Here is a 19,642-nt window from a genome sequence, read left to right as displayed (position 1 = left end):
GAGGCTGGCCCCTCTTTGGAAGGAAAGAGCCCAGCACCCTTCCGTGCCTGCTGGCCTGTTCCGTGGGCTCCCTGCTGCGGTGAACCCTAAATTTATCTGAGAGGCTACATTCACACAGCAGGTAAACCACAGAGAAGGAAAAATGAAAGACGTCTGTGAGTGGGTTGTGGAAACATGGCCACTCAAGAAGGGGGAATTGGTGCCAGTCCTCATGAAGTGCTGGGTGAGGAGCAGGGCACAATGGCCACGACCTTCCCTGCAGCCCATCCTGGGTGAAAGAGCGACTTGGGTGTCTGGAGAGCCTCACGCTTTGCAGAGCTGCAGGGCAATGTCACCATGCAAAACCATAAGCAATAATAAAAGGCAAGAGATAAATGAAATAAAATTCCCCAACTCAGGAAGATGGGGTGTCCAGGGCAAGCAGTGGGGTGCACGTGCTGGAGCCCTGGTTTTCATGCTGACCGTGCTACTCGTTACCCCAAAGAAGAAGAGTTGCTCTACGGGACGTGTCCCCCAGTATCAACTGCCAGGAAGAGCGGGCCCATGGAGGCCCCCGGCAATCACCGGAGGGGGGCTGCATGTCCCGGGAGCCCCCTCCTCAGGCTCAAAATGCCGAAAGGAAGCGCAAAAAAGACCCAGCATCAGCCGGCACCCTTGCCTGGCAAAACTCAGGAGGGACCTTCCTTCAAAGACTGGCATAGAAGGCCCAGTTGAGTCGAACCACCTCCAGCTGAGACTGCTGTGGGGTCACTAGCCGTCTAGCCCCAAACCTTCCTGGTGGTCTCCCATCCATCTCTTAATTTGATCTGACCCTGCCTGGCTTCATGAGGATCACCCGAAGTCGGGCCAGAGCCAATTCGACCTGGCCGTTGCTTTCCCCTTAATGTTGGCCAGGAGCCCTCGGCCCCCCAGCTGGTGGTCACGGAAGGGGGTCTTTGCCAGCGGTGAGAGGACCTTCCCCTGCCCACTGCAGTCGGGCTTCTGGCGGCTCCGCTGCCCTGAGCAAAGGGCTCTGGAGGAGGCAGGATCCGATTTCCTTCCGGGTTCAGCTCCTTCCGTCCTCTGGAGGCTGGGAAAGGGATGAGGGCCCGTCTCCTGCCAGCTCTCTGGGGCCTCTTGGCAACTTTGGATCTCACAGAGGGCGTCATCTTTAGGGTCTGCTTCACCACCAGGGGGTCCTGGGCCCCTTTGAGGCCATCCGGCCTGGCCTCTGAGCCGCCAACTGTGGTGTCCCAGAAGGGCAGAACCCCCTTCAGGCTGGCAAGAGATGGTTCTCTTGCAGCCCTCGGGGACCAAAGGTGGGCGAGGGGAAGGTGGCCTGGGCGCCCCCCCCCAGCCCTGCTCAGAGCTGGGAATTGGTGACCCTTCAAAGTTACATTAACACTGGAAAAAAGGGGCTTGTGACCCTCGCAGCCTCCTCATGGTCACGTGATCAAAATCCGGATGCTCGTCAACTGGCATGATGTACTTAATGACGGTTGCCGTGTCCCAGGATCAGGTGTTCACCACTGGCCAGCTTCTGGCAAGGAAAGTCAATGGGGAAGCCGGATCCAGCTAACAACTGTGGCAAGAAAGGTCGTAAAGTGGGACAGGACTCACTTAACGACTTTCTCAATCAGCAACAGGAACCCCGTTTCCGCACCCCGCAGCACAGCAGCAGCATCCCATTTTCATGCCCTGCAGTATGGCATCCTGTTTTTGCACCCCACAGCCTTGGTGCTAGCACAAGTGGGGGGCTGTGTGCACACATACATGCATTGGGCAGCCTGTCCTGCAGCCCCACGGCCCGCTACCGGGCTGCGGCCCACCAGTTGGGAACCCCTGGTCCAGGAAGAACATGCAGACTTTTGGGGGAGGGTCTTTTGGGCATCTCAACCATTCAGCGAGCATCGGCATTAATGTCGCTTGTCCTTCTTTTCTAAAGCCAGCTTGAACATCTGGCACCTCCTTTCCCAGGGCAGCCTCTGTAATCCGTGGGAGATGATCCTAAGCTGGCTGCAAAATTAAGGATATTGTACAAGAGTTGGCACACCTGGCTAAGCCCCCCCCCCTCCCTTGATTCTGGAATGTCGATTGACCTCTCCCAGTCAGGTGTCCATGGGGCCATTCTCCAGTTTGGCCAGCCTTTATTTTTATGTTTTATTTTACCAATGTATACAGCACCCCGCCTGAACAGAACTAAAAGCATCGCATTTGGGCAGAATCCTTTATTTTTTCTGCTTTTTGCCTTATTTCCATGAGGTTCCACCTGCTCCTGTAGCCTTCTGACCTGGCAGGTAAGTTCTAAATTTGTCTTCTGTCCCCGACTTACTATCACAGCTGAGACCAAAATTTCCGTTGCTAAGTGAGACAGTTGTCCATTGAGTTTTGCCCCATTTTACGACCTTTCATGCCACTAAACGAATCACTGCAGTTGTTCAGTTAGTAACACAGCGGCAAAGAGACTCTGTCCTCCCCGTTGACTTTGCTTGCAAAGGGATCACCTGACCCCGGGACACTGCGACCGTCATAAATACGAGTCAGTTCCCAAGTTTCCTAATTTTCATCGCAGGACCCTGGGGAGGCTGCAGTGTCCGAAAGGGTGAAAACTGGTCGTCTGTGGAGAGTCTCAGCCGCCCAGGTCACTAGTTGTCCCAAAGATGCCTTTTTTTCTTTGAAGACGTTTCACTTCTCCTCCAAAAAGCTTCTTCGGCTCTGACTGGAGGGGGGGGAATTCACGCTCACCCAGCCAGAGCTGAAGAAGCTTCTTGGAGGAGAAGTGAAACATCGTCAAAGAAAAGCAAGAAAGTCCAGTCGCCTTAGGGGAAAAAGCATTCTTGGGTGAAAACTGGTTGTTAGTCCCTTTTTCAGTGCAGTTGCAATTTAGAACAGTCCCTGGATGTCCTGCTGAGATCTGGCTGTACTCGTAAGCAGGGAATATCTTCCATGGCAGGGGTCCCTGACCCAAAGGCCACAGGCCAGGGCCGCCCCATGCCGGTGAGCGAAGCCCCATCCATGCATGCAAAAGACCACACACACACCCCGGTCCACGGAAAAAAACACCCTCCATGCAACCAGTCCCTGGTGCCCACGAGGCCCGGGCCACCGCTGACATCTCTGCTGGGGGAAGCAGAAGGCGGGATCTGAGGCGCCCTTCCTTACGGACAAGGGTGTCCCTTGGGAGGCCTCCGGTCAGAAGGCGCCAGATCTTCTCTGGTAGCCCAGAGAAGTTGGCCGGAAGGAAGAGGGGGAGGCCTCACAGAGCTGAAGGAGAAGCCCGAGGCCAGGGGGGGGGGGCGGAGAGCACACAAGGTTGAATATGGAGAGTTTGGGGAGACCCCGAAGCAGCCCTGCCGAATGGGGAAGCAGCAGAGGGGGGGCCTCGCAAGCTTTCCAAAGACACCAGCGGCTTTGGACAGCAGTCAGGGATGGGCGGTCCTCCCCCCCTAACTGATAAGACCTGGGAGACCGAAAAAGGGGAGGGAGGCTGCCAGCCACCCTTGCCCAGAGGTGCACCCATGGAAGACACCCATCCGGAGAAGGGCAAGGGGGCAGGATTCCCACAGCTTGAAGGAGAGGGCCAAAGAAAGCACCATGGAACAGGTAGTCCTCGACTTCAGTTCAATGAGAAAAAAGAAAAGAGCTGGAAGGGACCTTGGAGGTCTTCTAGTCCAACCCCCTGCTCAAGACTCACAACAGTTTGTTTGGTGACTGTTACAACAGCACTGAGAAAACTGAGTTATGACCATTTTTCATACTTACGACCGTTGCGGCGTCCCCATGGCCACACGATCAAAATTCGGGCATTTGGCAAGGGGCTCGTATTGACAGCAGCTGTGGGTGTCCCAGAGAGTCACCGCAGGCCTTCTCCACCTCTGTGTTGGGAGGGCATGTGGATTCTCATGGCTGACTGGGGGATTCTGGGAGTTGAAGTCCATGTGTCTTAATGTTGCCAAGGTGGAGACCCACCGCTCCACACTCCCTATTTGCTCTCCAGCACTGAGCCCACAAGGAGGGCATCTGGCTTGCCTGCGTTTGCCCAATGAGAGACCCCTGTCTGGCGGGAGCAGCGGCGGGTGGGGGGGGGGCTGGGAGAAGGGACTCTCACCTGACTTCCCCTGTCCCTCCCCCCACCAACACTTGCTCCCTCCCTCCCTCCTGCTTGCTTGCTCACCAGCTGGCTGAATTTCTTACTGCTTTAGCTTGGCCAACCTTTCCCCTCCCCCTCCACTTCTCCCCCCACCAAAGCTCCCAGCCCAGTGGTGGGATTCCAATAGGTGAATAACTGGTTCTCTGTGTGGATGCCGCTTCCGGAAGTCCATTCTGGGCCTGGGCAACAAAAAATTAGCTGCCGGTTCTGCCCAAGTGGTGCAAACCGGCTGAATCTCCCCACTGTCCCAGCCCCCTCCTCTGCCCTAGGTAATAAAGACCCCCCCCCTTTCTCTTTTTTGCCTCTCAGGATCAAAGGCGCCTCTTGCCTCTTCCTGGATCCACAGGCAGGCAGGGGCTGGGGGCTCCTTCGGCTGAGGGGAAGCAAGGACATGGATGGTCCAGCACCAGCACCCTCGCTGTCCGGTCCTCAGCGCTTCTGGCCATCTCTCTGGCCCTGTGCTCTCTTTGTGGCAGGTGGGGCAGAGTCTCCCTTCTTCCAGAGGTGACCCCAGGCCTCTCCAGAGACCCCCCACCTAGAGGCTCCATTCCCGCTGGAAAAGCCCATCGGAAGGGGGATTGTGGTCCTCCCAGCCTGCCAGCTCCCCAGAAGGGACAAGGCCAGAAAGGAACCTGGAAGGTCACAGGAACTTTGGAAGCAGGAGATTTTTCAGGAGCCCCCCCCCCACCTGGCTCCCATCCGTTTCCACGCTGGCCCTGCAGGCTGTGGCTGATGGACCCTGGGGATCTAAAAGCTCCTTTTAGGAGCTTTAACGCCCAGCAGCCTCCCCCTCCACCACCCCCCGCCAAGAACTTCAGTTGTGGAGCTGATTTCCTATTGAGCAGCCTTTGGCAAAACATAATTATTTTGAAATAATAATCTGTCCTCAGAGTTTGAGTTTTGGGCTACCCAACAGGGCTCTCTTCCTGTAACCCCTCCCTTGAGGAAAGGGGAACAAGCAGCTGGAGGATCCCGATTGGCCAGTCCTGATCCTGTCCCTTTAAGGGGAACTGGGTGACCTCTAATGACATCCCCCCCTCAGCCCCCCCCCACCAAACCTGCTCCTATAAAAGCTGGGGGTTCCTCTACCACCAGGCCGTCTGTCCCCCGCCATGGGTTCCGCCGCCCCCCCAAAGCTCTCTCTTGGGCTCAGGGACCTGGAGGGCTTCTGGAGCCCCTTGAGGGGGTGCCCGGCCGCCCTGCTGCCCCGGCTGCCCTGCCTGTATCCCGCTCTGCCTTGCTACGGCTGGTACCCGCCGGGCCCCGGCTCCCTCTCCCAGCCGGTGCGTCCGGGCACAGGAGGCTCCGGGGCTCTGCGCAGCTTCGGCCTCCCGGCCAGGGGGGGGAGCTCCTTCCGACGGCAGGGGCGGCGCTCAGATGGGCGGCCTGGGAAAGCGAGAGCGGAGCTCAAGGGGGCCCCGAAGCGGCGCCTGGGAGGGGAGGGGCTGCTGCTCCTTCTTCCCCGGGCGCTCTCCTCGGGCTGTCTGCGCCCAGCGAAGCGCCCCCAACCCCGGCGCTGTCCAGGGCTCCGCCGGCTGCTCTCTGCAGCGACCCCAGCCCGTCCAGCGGGGGCGGTGTCGGGGCACGGAGCGCGGCTCTCCCGGGCTAAGGCGTTGGCTGGTCCCGCAGCCCCGGATCGCGCCGGGCTTCGGCGTGGCGGCGGCTCGTCTGTCCGCGGGGGCCCGCGGGGCTCCGCTTGGGCAGGGCCGGCCGGCGGGGCTCTTCTGCGCGCGGGGCTCGCGGAGCGCAGGAGGAGCCACTCGAGCGGGTTAGGTATGGTGGGCCGGGCCGGGCCGGGCCGAGCGGGCAGCGCCACCTTCGGAAGCCGGACCGGCCGAGGAGCCTCCGCGGGAAGCCCCGACAAGGTCAGCCGGCGCCGGGGGGCTGCAGCCGCGCGTTCCTCCGGAGCCCCGACCGCGCGGGCGGCCTCTATTCAAGAGCTCAGCCGCTGGCCGGGAGACCAGCTCGGACCGGAGCCGGCAGGGAGCTTCGAGCCGGGTCTCCCTCTGCGGTCCCGCTTCTGCCTTTGGTTCCTTTTCTTGGGGGGTCCCAGCGGTGGGGACGGTCCCGCGAGGGCCTCCCGTGAAACCCCGGGCCTCGTAACAGAGCGGTGGCCCTGGACACGCGGGGGAAGAAAGGCTGAAGAGACGGGGGGCAGGTCGTCTGGGCTGATGTCTTCCCCAGATGGGGGGGGGGCTCTCTCTTCCAGGAGAGCCGGGAGCCAGTTCCTGCAGGGGCACTTCACGCGGGGGAGTGGAAAGGCTGCTGAGCAAAAGTTGAAGCCCATTCATTCATTCATTCCAATTAACCAGTGGAACCGGTTTTTAAGAAGAGGCTGGACAGTCACCTGTCTGAGACGGTATAGGTTCTCCTGCTTGAGCTGGGAGCTGGACTAGAAGACCTCCAAGGTCCCTTCCAGCTCTATTCTGTTCTATTATTCCTTGGGTTTTTTTTAAAGTTCATATTAAAGATGAAGTAGACCCAATCTTAACCATGACCTGGGACAGACATAGAATAGAGTATAGAGTAGAGTAGAATAGAGTAGAGTAGAGTAGAGTAGAACAGAAAATATGGAATAGAATAGAATATAGAATAGAATAGAATAGAATAGAATAGAATAGAATAGAATAGAATAGAATAGAATAGAATAGAATAGAATAGAATAGAATAGAATAGAATAGAATAGAATAGAATAGAATAGAGAATGGAAGAATAGAATAGAGAATGGAAGAATAGAACAGAACAGAACAGAATAGAATAGAATAGAATAGAATAGAACAGAGAATGGAAGAATAGAATAAATAGAATAGAATAGAATAGAACAGAGAATGGAAGAATAGAACAGAGAATGGAAGAATAGAATAAATAGAATAGAATAGAATAGAATAGAATAGAATAGAATAGAATAGAACAGAACAGAATAGAACATATGGAATGGAATAGAATAGAATAGAATAGAATAGAATAGAATAGAATAGAATAGAATAGAATAGAATAGAATCTGGAAGGGACCTTGGAGGTCTTCTAGTCCAGCCCACTGCTCAAGCAGGAGAACCTGTCCTACACCATCTCGGTCAGGTTATTGTCTATTGATCTTCTAACTGATGGAAAATTTTTGTTTGCTCTCCAGGGAAAACAGCCATTTGGTTTATTATATTTATTACACAGTGAGATTTAAACATTTTTCTAATAGGATCCGAAATTTGTTTTCCTTTCACAGAACCATGTTGGACTCTAAGTTAATATATTCTTGTATTAATTATTTCATTCTCACAGCTGATTTGGATATACAAACCTTTAACTTTGGTCTAGCAAAGGGATGCGGTTGACCGGCTCCCTCAGAAGAGGGAGAAAAGAGAAATTGGCATGTATAAATCTTGACTGGTTACAATGAATGAAATGAGTCTTTTTGTTAAAACGTAATCTGTAAGATAACAGCATTGCCACCAGCAACATCTTGTGAAAACGTCAGAATCTTCAAAGTGCACTAATATCCAAGAGATAATATATTCTATTAGAAGCTGTCGGAGTGGGATCAACATCTCTCAAAAAAATAGGGGAATCAGATTAAAGACATAATTTCAGAACCTTACATTATGATCAATAACAGACAAGGTCAGGGAAAATCACATAAAAGTGATCAATTGGTGCAGTATATGCCCGTTTGTTTAACTACAATTACTGGGAAAGGGCCATATGAATATAGTGAACATATGATACTGCATTGGTAAGGCCACACCTGGAATACCTCATCCAGTTGTGACCACATCACAAAAAAGATGTTTAGACTGAAAAAAGTACAAAGAAGAGTAACTCAGACAATTAGGGGATTAGAGACCAAACATATGAAGAACAGTTGCAGGGTTTGGGAATGGCTAGTCTGGAGAAAAAAGGACTAGGGGTGACATGATGGCAGTATTCCTGTATTTGAGAGGCTGCCACAAAGAACAATAACAATAGTAGTAAAGTTGGAAGGGACCTTGGAGGTCATCTAGTCCAACCCCCTGCTCGGGCAGGAAACCCTACACCATTTCGGACAAATGGCTGTCCAGTCTCTTCTTAAAAACTTCCAGTGTTGTAGCATTTACTGCTTCTGGAGGCAAGCTGTTCCACTGATTAATTGTTCTCACTGTCAGGAAGTTTCTCCTTAGTTCTAGGTTGCTTCTCTCCTTGATGAGTTTCCACCCGTTGCTTCTTGTCCTGCCTTCAGGTGCTTTGGAAAATAGCTTAATTCCCTCTTCTTTAGGGCAGCCCCTGAGATATTGGAATACTGCTATCATGTCCCCCCTTGTCCTTCTCTTCGTTAGAGAAGAGGGGGTCAACTTATTCTCCAAAGCACCAGAGGGCAGGATGGAAATTCATCAAGGAGAGAAGCAACCTCCCGGAATTAAGGAGAAACTTCCTAAAAGTGAGGACAATTAACCAGGGGAATGAATTGCCTTCAGAAGTGTGTGTGTTCCAGGCCTGGGTTGAGCCTCTCCTGAGTCTGTCTTTGAATGTTAGGAACGTGGTTTTGCTTAGTTGTTAATTTAGGTATTGGACATATTGTAAGCTGCACAGGGCCTTTTCAGTATTGGGTGGCTTTATAAATCCAGTAAACAAACAATGGAAAAATGGATGTATTGGAAAAAAAGGTTAATAACCAAGATGAGAGTTTTGAGGATATACGAGAAAAATGATTTTTGATTCGATATTGGAAAAAGTCATACTTTTTGTAAAGCATTCTAGACCCAGTCCCTCTTTTTGTTTACACCAGCGTATACCACAATTGCTACTGAAAACCTGACTTCTTTCAAGATCTTTTAATAGGTATATTGACATTTAAATCAATAATGTTTTTTTTAAATGAATCATAGAAATGTAGTGTCGGAAAAGATCAGGGTGTTCAAACAGCCCAGAGTTCCCCAAAGTGGTTAATATCAACCCCCAAGAGGTCAACGGGTCTAACCAGAGCTTATTATTATTATATACACAAAAGTGTGAAGTCACAGCTGCCAGTTCTTTAGATGATGTTGGCCCTCATGTGTGGGCAGTTTTCACTAGGACACCAAGAGCCTCGGGATTCGTAATGTAGCCCTATTGTCTTATGGACAAACCCAAGGAGGGCGGGGGTTTTTTTTGTTTATTTTTTTTGGTAACTGACAGAAATTTTCTCACTGCGCAGATTTTTAAAGCACCATCCAATTTTTGGGGGTATGACACCCATTGTGCCAATAACCCCTGGGAGGAGGGCAGCTAGTTTCTGCCATGATCTACTCCAGTGTTTCTCAACCTGGACAATTTTAAGGCATGTAGACTTCAACTCCCAGAATTCCACAGCCAGCATTGCTGGCTGTGGAATTCTGGGAGTTGAAGTCTACATGCCTTAAAATTGTCCAGGTTGAGAAACAATGATCTACTCCGATTCTTTGCCTGCTAGTCCTCTCCCTTCTGGTAGAACCACATCCATTCCCCCCCCACCCCCGTTTCTTCTTTCCAAGCACAGCTTAATCTGGTATGTCAAGGCTTTACCAGTTTGTTATTCGGAATCCCACAATATTTTAACCTGCTCATTTTACACAACTTTTGCATGGGGTTTTGGGTTTTTTTTGGTGTGGATCTTTTTGATATGTTTTTTTTTATGTTTTATGTTTTTAGTACTGGCATGTGGTAAGTTCTACTATTGGATGTTCCAGTGAGTCCTTGTAAGGTTTTTTTTTTTCTTGCAATCTTCTTGCATGGGCTAAGTAAATGATCGAGGTGGCACAGCAGTTAGAGGGCAGTACTGCAGGCCACTTTAGCTGACTGTGTTCAGCAGGTCAGCGGTTCAAATCTCACCGGCTCAAGGTTGACTCAGCCTTCCATCCTTCCGGGAGGACCCAGATTGTTGGGGGCAATGTAAATATATATATACATTGCTTACTGGTGTACACCGCTTAGAGAGTGCTTGCACTTAAAGCAGTATATAAGTCTCATAAATAAATAAATAAATAAATAAATCTTGATGAAGACATGTCTTCATCAATCTACTCAAGAGTTTGGGGGGGCTGATCTAGTCCAGCTCTCTGCAGGGGGGCAGGGAACAGCGCCAGGAAAGCAGCGCCATTTCCTGCAGCGCCAGGAAAGCAGGACTGCTCTTCTCATCTTCCTGGGGGAGGGGGCCAAAATGCTTCTCAGGGCCGGGTGGAGCAAAGGCAGCGAAGGGCCAGGGAGGCTGCCAGGGCCACCCAGGGCTCACCCTCGTTCCGCCTTGTGTGTTGCAGGTGCCAGCCCCCTGTTGCGAGTTGTCCGGAGGGCTGCCCCTGCTGTGGCCGATGCCCCCCCTGGGCAGCCCCTTCCTCTGTGCGGCCCCCCCGGAGGATCCACGCTGGGGCAAGGCCGCCGCCTGGCGGGAGAGCACGGGGGCCCTCCGGGCGTGGCTGGGCCAGCATCTCCAGAACCCCTACCCCAGCAAGGGGGAGAAGATCCTGCTGGCTGTGCTGAGCCAGCGCAGCCTCAGCCAGGTCTCCACCTGGTTTGCCAACGCCCGCCGGCGCCTCAAGAAGGAGAACCGGCTGCGCAGCGGCCCTCGGCTGCTCACGGCTTCGGGCGAGGAAGAGGAAGAGGAGGAAGAGGAGAAGGGGCAGGCTGGAGGCCAGCAGGCAGACTCAGGCGGGAGCCCCCAGGCCCCCTGGGGAGGCTCCAGGGCTGGAGGTCCCGGACGAGACCCAGACCCCCTCGCCTCTCTCGACCGGGCTGAACCAGAGAGGAGCCCTCCTGGGCCCCGGCTGTGGAGCGTGGCCGAGCCAGCCCCTCACCTCGTGCCTGGGAGGCCTCCCCAGTGGGGGTGGGGCCTCCGTCCCCTGAGAACTCTGGCCTCTGGCCTCTGGGAACACCCCAGCTGTGCCCCCGGGGAGGGGCGGGGAGAGGGGCCACCCCTGGGCTCTGAGCCCTGGGGGCCCCCTGAGGAGTCAAGAAAGAGGCGTCGCTCTGCCCTCTCCCGGCTGGTGTGCCCTGGAGGTGGACTACAATCCCCAGCACTCTCAGCTGGCATGTCAGCTGGTCGTGCAGACCTGTGGCTCCGCACATCTGGAGTGTGCCAGGCTGGGGAGAGCCAGGGGCAGCAGGGGGGAGTGTGTGGCAGGGGCCCTTCCCCACACGGGCACGGAAGGCAGCCCCGGGATGGGCCCAGTGGGCAGGCAGGGCGGTCCTCTGAGGCCCTGGGTGGCACTTCGGTGAGCCAGGGGCTCTTCCTCTCCCGGGGCAAGCAGAGCGAGGGGAAGACCCTCCTCCAGATGTCCACAGGGGTCCAGAACTCGTGGGAAGCCGGCAGGAAGTCGTAGGCGTGTGGGGTCCTTGCTTAACAACCTGGCGGTGCGCTTTGCAACCACCTCAGCGATGGAAATTCCACTCCCGACTGCTGTCATTAAGTGGAGATTTCCTGTATGACTTCCCAGGTCAGGACTCGATTTATGACCACAACTGAGCCGAAAATTTCCGTTGCTACGCAAGACCGTTGTTAAGTGAGTTTTGTCCCATTTTACGACCTTTCTTGTCACAGTTGTTAAGCGAATCACTGCAGTTTTTTAGTAACCTGGTTGTTAAGTGAATCTGGGTCTCAGACAGGGATCACGTGACCCCCCCCGGGACACACTGCAACGGTCGTAAGTATGAACCGGTTGCCCAGCGTCTGAATTTTGATCACGTGACCCTGAAGGAAGCTGCAACTGTCACTATGTGTGAAAAACGGTCATAAGTCCCTTTTTTCAGTGCCATAACTTTGAATGGTCACTAAAGAAACAGTTACAAATCAAGGATTATCTGTAGATAATCTGATTAGTAAAAGGATTAGTGGGGTGGAAATGTGGGTGATTAATTTGAAGCCTCTCTGAAACCGAAGGGATGTTCCAAATCTACCAAATGAGCTTTCTGCAAACGTTTATTCTGAATTATATCAGATATTGCCAAGCAAGAACGTAACGATATTGTAGAGAACCCACAACATTTTAAAGGACTCTCCTCAATATTGTACAAAACTCTTAACGTTACCTCCTAATGTAATATTTGTATACAGTTTTTATGTTTTACTTGTTTTAATCCTACACCGCCCAAACTTGCTCTGTGAGTGAGATGGGCCGTTTCTAAATTGGATATAGGAATAATTAAATAAATAAAACACAACAGCTTTTCTTTGAACTCCGTGTGCGCGTATTAATCAAAGTCTTTCTCGATTGTCTTGGTGAAATTGCACACATATTTGGTACCGTAGATGTTGGCAGCTTCTCTTTATTCCCCCCACTTTGGTTGAAGGTCTTTCAGGAAATTGGAGAAATGACATAGCAACATTTAACAATTAATTGATTTATTAATTCTAGGGTGACTCCATTGCTCCTTCTCTGCCCCCACCCGAATTTATAAACTGATGCATCATAAGGAATTATATCAATTGTTTTATTGCCGGATGTACCATACCAAAACATCAAAAAAATTATAATACTCTAGATTCAATAAAATATGAGAATTATCTCACGTATGAATCATCACATCAATGGTGAAAGTTTGAGAATTATCACCGACAGAACAATTAATGTTATAGGAAGTGATCCTTTTAAGCGCTGTTCTACATATGCCCGCCTCTGTTTTTTCAAACATTTGATTGATACCTGCCCGTATGTCAGTGTTACCCATAGCAACCACACAGGCAGATCCTCTCCATCTGCTGAGTCCGCCACCGGGGCCTTCAGGTCTTCTGAGGGGGCCCCCATCAGGGTTGAGTTCACTCACCCCACCCCACCCTTGCTGCTGGCCACTCTCTTCTCTTTCCTCTCCTTGTGCTGGAGCCTCCTCTGCAGGGCTGGAAGACCACTTGAGCCTGGTGCCTTGAATAAGAAGCTCCGGGTGGATTCTCTTGATGAGAATAGAATAGAATTCAGAATAGAATAAAATAGAATAGAAATAACAGATTGTAGAATGGAATAGAATAGAATAGAATAGAATAGAATTATGGGTTAGAATAGAACAGAACGGAACGGAACAGAATAGAATAGAATAGAAATAACAGATTGTAGAATGGAATGGAGGAATGGAATAGAATAGAATAGAATAGAATAGAATAGAATAGAATAGAATAGAATAGAATAGAATAGAATAGAATAGAATAGAATAGAATAGAAATAACAGATTGTAGAATGGAATAGAATGGAATGGAATGGAATAGAATAGAATTATGGGTTAGAATAGAATAGAATAGAATAGAATAGAATAGAAATAACAGATTGTAGAATGGAATGGAATGGAATGGAGGAATGGAATAGAATGGAATGGAGTAGAATAGAATAGAATAGAATAGAATAGAATAGAATAGAATAGAATAGAATAGAATAGAATAGAATTATGGGTAGAATAGAATAGAATAGAACAGAACAGAACAGAACAGAATAGAATAGAATAGAATAGAAATAACAGATTGTAGAATGGAATGGAGGAATGGAATGAATAGAATAGAATAGAATAGAATAGAATTATGGGTTAGAATAGAACAGAACGGAACGGAACAGAATAGAATAGAATAGAATTATGGGTAGAATAGAATAGAATAGAATAGAATAGAATAGAATAGAATGAAATAACAGATTGTAGAATGGAATGGAATGGAATGGAGGAATGGAATAGAATGGAATGGAGTAGAATAGAATAGAATAGAATAGAATAGAATAGAATAGAATAGAATAGAATAGAATAGAATAGAATTATGGGTTAGAATAGAACAGAACGGAACGGAACAGAATAGAATAGAATTATGGGTTAGAATAGAATAGAATAGAACAGAACAGAATAGAAATAACAGATTGTAGAATGGAATGGAATGGAATGAATGAATAGAATAGAATAGAATAGAATAGAATAGAATAGAATAGAATAGAATAGAATAGAATAGAATAGAATAGAATAGAATAGAATTCAGGCCCTGAAGAGTCTCCGCAGAGGGACAATGGAGCCCAGACTGGGGGGGAGAAGGGGGGGCTGCCCTTTGCTGTGTCTTTTGCCTCTGGGATGCCTCCCTGCATTGAGTGGGGATGGCCTGGATGACCTCAAGAGTCCCTTCTGATCCTGGAGTTCAGTGGCTTGACCAGCCTTGGCAGTGTTGGAGGCCCTGAATTGGGGGGGGGGGATGCTGGAACGTGGGATTTCAGGAGGGGGGGCTGAGTCCTCAGCCAGAAAAAAAAGGGAGCACCCACTTTCTCCCGCAGGAGGAAAAAAGCCAGACAAACTGAGGGGGGGGGGTGTTGTTCCAGGGAAGATGCAGAGCCTTGGGCTGAATCCCCAGGTGACTTTTGGATGGCCTCTGGCACCCCCACTTTCCTTCCGGGACCCTTCATTTAGCAACAGGGGCCCCCAGCACTCTCTGGAGGATCCTGGCACAAGAACTTGCCCATGGACAGTCTGGGCACCCAGCCTGGCACAACCTCTGGGGAAGGGAGGTCCGGGTCTGTGTGCAAACGGTGCACAGGAGCTGGGAAGGCCTGTCAGGAGAGACAGACGGAGCCTCGGCTGCTCCTGCTCAGGTATTCCTGCCCGGCACTGCTACACCTCTTTGATATTTCTTTTGGGGGCTCCGCCATTCCAGTGGGAGGCGGGAGGCTTTTCTCTGCTGCAAGGGGGCCTTGTGGATTTATTTCCTCTACTTTGTTCTTTCTGAACTTTGACGTATCTCTTTGGGTGTGAAAAGGGGAGAGGAACGTGCCAGGGGACATTTGCCTTAACTCCACACCGTTGCCAGATCCGATGAAGCGCCTGGGAACCGTCCCTTATCCGCTTCGGTTCCCATAACGACTTCGCACCTGTGGATTGGCTGGATGCGAGCTGGGCAGTTGGGCTCTGGGGTGGGTTTAATGTATCAATTTGCACGGGAAAACTTTAGATCTTGCTTTGCTCCCTTGCTATCACTATCTCTCAACAAAAGTTCCTTTTGAAGTAATGCCTGTTTCAAGAGTTCTGCTTTCTTGGGAGGAGGAGTTGAGGCAGGACCTTATGCTGTCCCCTGCTTTCTCATCGGGGTGAGGAAGCAACAAGCTCTCACTGTTGGGCTGTTCGTGCTCCTCAGGCCTCTTTTCCCGGAGCCTCTTCCTCATCCTCCACCCCCCTCCCTTCCCTCCAGGGAAGCTTCATCCAAACTGGGGAGTTAGCCTCCGGCTGCCAGCTCCAGCATTTCCCAAAATCTCCAGCCAAACTCTCCATGATACTGAAAGTAAAGTACCTACTTTGTAATATGGGTTGCAGTCGTCAGGTACACTGCCACTATGCATTGAGGTTCAATTTCTGCTGTAAGGGATGGTTCCCTTGGGGTTGCTACAGAGGCTCTTCTTGGCCTGCAGGTTCACAGGACTTGAGTCCCTAGGCAGTTGTCCATCAGAGGTCCCAAACCGGGTGGCTGTTCCTGGTGACAAACACAACCTCACGGCAGAAAGTGGGGCGCTAGGGGCTTTTTGGCAAGGGCGCCATCGGCATCTCTGCCCTCCGGGTCACAACCGTCATGGAACTGAAGCTGCTGGAGGGAAGCCACCCCACCCACTGCTGCTGTGAAAAGCCCCCCCCTCCTGGTCAGAGGGGGGGGGGTCTGTGTGAAGGGCAGGGAGCGTTGGGGGGGCAGCCTCCCAAGGCAACTCCTCAGGCGGGGAGGTCAAAGAGGTCCTGGCAGAGGCACTGGCAGAGGCTGTAGAAGACGCAGAGCAGAAGGCTGGCGGGCACCAGGCTGACCAGCACCAGGCCCAGGTTGGGCCGCTCCACCAGCAGCAGGTAGATGCCTAAGGGCAGGGAGCTGAAGTAGACCAGGCCCAGCAGGCCCAGCAGGCACGGGGGCACGGCCCGCTGGGGGCCGCAGGAGTCAGGGCAGAGGGGCGGCGGGCTGTGGCAGGGCAGGGAGGCCACGCTGGGCGGGCGGTAGAAGCGCATCACGTCCACCAGGTCCAGCCCCACGGGGGCAGCCGCGTCCTCCGGCACCTCCAGCAGGGTGATGACCAGGCAGGCCGAGGAGCGGCGCTTGCCCTCGGCCGAGGGCTCCAGCACGCCGGGGCAGAGCAGCAGCTCCGGGGAGGATGGCGAGCCGCCTTGGCGGCCGAGCAGCGCCAGCACCCGCCCGTCGTCCGGCAGCCGCGCCACGTCCTCGCCCGGCACGGGCGTCTCCTGCCGGCAGAAGGGGCAGCGCAGCCCGGCGGGGGAGCGGCCCGCCTCGGCCATCCGGCGCAGGCAGCGGGCGCACACCTGGTGGCGGCAGCCGAGCAGCTTGGGCCGCCGGGCGCGCCCGTCGAAGCTCTCGCAGCAGATGCCGCACTCCGTCTCGGCGGCCGCCCAGCCGGGGGGCGCGGCCCGCTCGCCCCCGCCCTTCGCCGGGGGCATGGCAGCCCCGAGGGCCCGGCGCCTGGAGGGAGGGAAGGAGGGAAAGCGACGGGGCGTGAGGAGCGGCGCCAGGGAGGGTCCCGCCTGGCACTCCCGGGGCCGGGGGGCCGCCTCGAGCGACAGCCCGGCTAGTCCGCGACGCCCCCCCCCCGTCCCCAACCCGCACCCACCACACAGCACCCGGTCCTTAGGCGTCCTCCGCCCCCGGAGCTAGCCCGGCCCCCTCCCCGGGGCAGGGGGCGACTCTGGGGCAGACCTCCTCAGGGTCCCTGGAGCCCGGCCAGCCCCGCGCCCCCCGCCCCGCATCGCAGGAAAGGGGGAGGCTCAGACTCGGCCCTGGAAGGAGGCGAGGCCGGGGCGGCGGGAAGGCGGACCGGCCTCACCGCCGCCCGCAGCTGCTCAGCCCCCGCAGCCCCTTCCTTGCCCGGGAGACCCTCCCCCGCTTGGCCCTCGGGTGGAAGCAGGCGCGCGGGGGGGGGGGCGGAAGGGGTTGCCCCAGGCCACGTGGGAGGAGCCTCGCCTCGAAAGTCCGCAGCGCCCCCCCTCCCTCGCTCGCTCCCTCGGGCCGCAGGGACCCCCCGGGCCGGGTCTGCCTCCTGCTTGCTTACCTCGCTGCAGGCGCGGAGAGAGCCGCCCGCCCGCCCGGCCGCCTGGCAGGGACTGCCGCAGCGCTGGCTGGGCGCTCCCGGGCCACGGGCATCCGCCTCCCCGTTGCCATGGCGACGCAGACCGAGCCGGGTGTGGGCGACGCTCTCCCACCCCCAAGGCCCCCCCGCCCGCCGCTCTGAGTCCGCCGGGCCGCCCCCGCCCGCTTCCCTCCCTCGGGGGTCCCGGGTGCGGGGAGGGGGTCCTCGGGCCCAGGGTGGGCAGGGGGGACCTTCGCCCGGCCCGGCCCCGCGCAGGGGGCGCAGCGGCTGAAAGGGGCCCGATCCACCTGGCTCCTTTCAGGCGCTCGGCGTGGAACCGCTTCTTGCAACGACGGCGGGGCTTCCGAGGCGGCCCCCTCCCCGCAGCCCCTGTCGGCCGCCCCTACGGGAACATTTCGCTCCAGCCCGCTTCTCCCCCCGTGGCCTCGCCGCTCTCCCAGCCCCGGGAGGCGCACCTCCGGGCTGCCCTTAAACGGGAGACTCCGGGGAGGCTGTCGGGGTTCCAGACGCCCCGGGGGGCGGGGGGGGTCTTGGAAGCCCCCCGGAATGAGGGAGGTGCCCGGGCAGGAGAAGCACCGCCGTCCCAGGGGCCGAAGACGGCCAAGAACCGCAGAGCGATTCCTTAACGCAGCCTCGGCGTTGGCGGGACTTCGGGGCTGGGGCGGCGACGGAACGGGCCGTGCCCGACCCGCCTCTTATGGCAGGCAAGAGAGACGGGTGGGGGGCGCAGCTCCCCTCCTCCGTCTTGGCGGGCTGCTTGACAAGATCCATCCTTCACCCTTTTGGCCCAGAGCAGAGATGGGGCTGGACGTTCCTGCCATCTGATGGGTTTGCAACTGGACGGCTGCCCGGAGAAGGGATGTGTGTGTGTGTGTGAGGCGGGGTGGGTCTTCAACCCTCGTCTTTAAACAAATAAATAAAGAGGACAGGAGGAGCGTTCATTTGTTCAGTTTGTGGATGACACCAAACGAAAAAAAAATGGGTTCACCCTGCCACGTGACACAACAAACCCCTCTGGCTACCGGTCAGTGTCCATGGAGATTCTCGGTCACCCAGGTCAGTTATCGCAAAGATGCTTTTTCACAAGGCCACTAAACTCTCTTGCTCCACACCCATTTGCACCACTCAGGTGACTCTGGAGACACAGGTACACCTCCAGGCGGCCTCAAGGACTCTCCAAAAGGAGTATAAATCCTTCCCTTCCCCACCATCCAGTCAGAGCTGAAGCAGCTTCTGGGATGAGAAGTGAAACGTCTTCAAGGAAAAACAGGAAAGTCCAGTTGCCTCTTGAAAAAAAAGCATCTTTGGGACCTTCCTGCTAACTATACAGGACCACATCCAGCAGGGTGATGCTGAGAGGTGAAAAGGTCCAGCAGCTGGAGAGAGGGAAGTCAGGATGGGAAGTCCAGCAGCTTCATGAGGACCGGGGTGGTGGTGGTGGGAAAGACTCCTAGTCCCAAGCAAGCAGGGCACCCCAGCGCTTGAAAAAAGCAAACTGCATCCAAACCGGTTAACTATTCCACTCTTCTGGCTTAACCCGCACCTGGAACACCGTCCCATTCTGGCCTTTGCAGTTTGCTTATCCCGGAGAAGGTGCAGAAGACCAGAGGAAGGAGTGGCAGCTGCCCGCATGTGTCTGAGAGGCAGGTGCAAATCCTGAGGGCAGGTCAAGGAGCCCCATGTTGGAATTCAGACCGTTATTTTGGAAGGAGGCCCCCCAAATAAGACCCATCTGGGACAGAGATGGGCTTTTTCTCCCTCCAGCTGTTTCCAGATGGGGATGAGATGACCCACCACATCCCGGTCTTGAGCAGGGCTTGGACTGCGTGATGATGATGATGGTCTAATTCACAGTTTGCCAAATGATTTTAGCAATGTCTGGATGTTCTGTCCTCCCCCAAAAATGAAACTAAACTTCCACCAGCTTCAGGGACTTCATACACTTAAATTAGGAGAATATTTTCAGCTAGGATTAGTTTGACAGGCCACAGGCTCCCCTCTGCCTTTGCAGTCAGACGCTGCTTGCATTTTAAATACTTTTTATTATTGCAGAAATTGCTGCTTCAGAGCCAACAGGCTGCCTGGAGGCTGCGCAGCGCCACCCGGGCCTTTGTCAGATTCCTCTGGCAGATTTGCTCAACTGGCGTGGGAAAGGCAGGGTGGTGGGACCCTGGCCCATCAGAGACCAGTGCCAGGCAGGATGGGCACAGGGGTGTGTTATGCACACCTCTAAGGCTGGGGAAGCAATTATGCAGCAGCCCACCTAAAGAGGACCACCCACCCCTTGGAGTTCCCCCTGGCGGACCTTTGCCAACTCGTCAACATGTGGAAGACCCTTCCCAGCTTTCAGGTGGGATGAGGGTCTTCCACTCACCAGATGCCTGAGGCGTCTCACAGGTCCATCCAGGCCAGCCTCCTGTCCCTGCAGGGACCCTCGAGGCCAGCCCTGCGGAGAAGCTTGCAAACCGCAGGAGAGGCGCTGACCGGTGGCCCTCGGCTTATGATTGCTCAT

General features: G+C 54.2%; 2 protein-coding genes across 4 annotated transcripts; one reads left to right on the top strand and one right to left on the bottom strand.

The window, feature by feature from the left end:
- Positions 1–5,415: 5,415 nt before the first annotated feature.
- Positions 5,416–11,679, top strand: LOC120307555 (iroquois-class homeodomain protein IRX-5-like). Of its 3 annotated transcripts, XM_039342416.1 has the most exons (3): positions 5,417–5,994; positions 8,886–8,938; positions 10,372–11,679. In XM_039342416.1, exon 3 carries the CDS (start codon positions 10,423–10,425, stop codon positions 11,428–11,430), a length of 1,008 nt encoding a protein of 335 aa, XP_039198350.1. In that variant the 5' UTR covers positions 5,417–5,994; positions 8,886–8,938; positions 10,372–10,422; the 3' UTR covers positions 11,431–11,679. The 3 variants fall into 3 exon arrangements, with proteins under 3 accessions (XP_039198349.1, XP_039198350.1, XP_039198351.1); XM_039342415.1 differs by lacking the exon at positions 8,886–8,938 and having other exon boundaries at positions 5,416–5,994; XM_039342417.1 differs by lacking the exon at positions 5,417–5,994 and having other exon boundaries at positions 8,489–8,938.
- A 2,262-nt stretch (positions 11,680–13,941) lies between these two features.
- On the bottom strand, positions 13,942–17,128 carry LOC120307556 (E3 ubiquitin-protein ligase RNF182-like). The gene is made up of 2 exons (XM_039342418.1): positions 17,092–17,128; positions 13,942–16,505 (listed from the first exon to the last, which is right to left on the bottom strand). Exon 2 carries the CDS (start codon positions 16,481–16,483, stop codon positions 15,755–15,757), a length of 729 nt encoding a protein of 242 aa, XP_039198352.1. The 5' UTR covers positions 16,484–16,505; positions 17,092–17,128; the 3' UTR covers positions 13,942–15,754.
- Between the last annotated feature and the right edge of the window lie 2,514 nt (positions 17,129–19,642).

The sequence above is a fragment of the Crotalus tigris genome, unplaced genomic scaffold (genome assembly GCF_016545835.1).
Source record: "Crotalus tigris isolate CLP2741 ecotype Arizona unplaced genomic scaffold, ASM1654583v1 scf7180000017791.1120302, whole genome shotgun sequence".
Lineage (NCBI taxonomy): Eukaryota > Metazoa > Chordata > Lepidosauria > Squamata > Viperidae > Crotalus > Crotalus tigris.
This window is presented reverse-complemented; position numbering and strand designations above follow the sequence as displayed.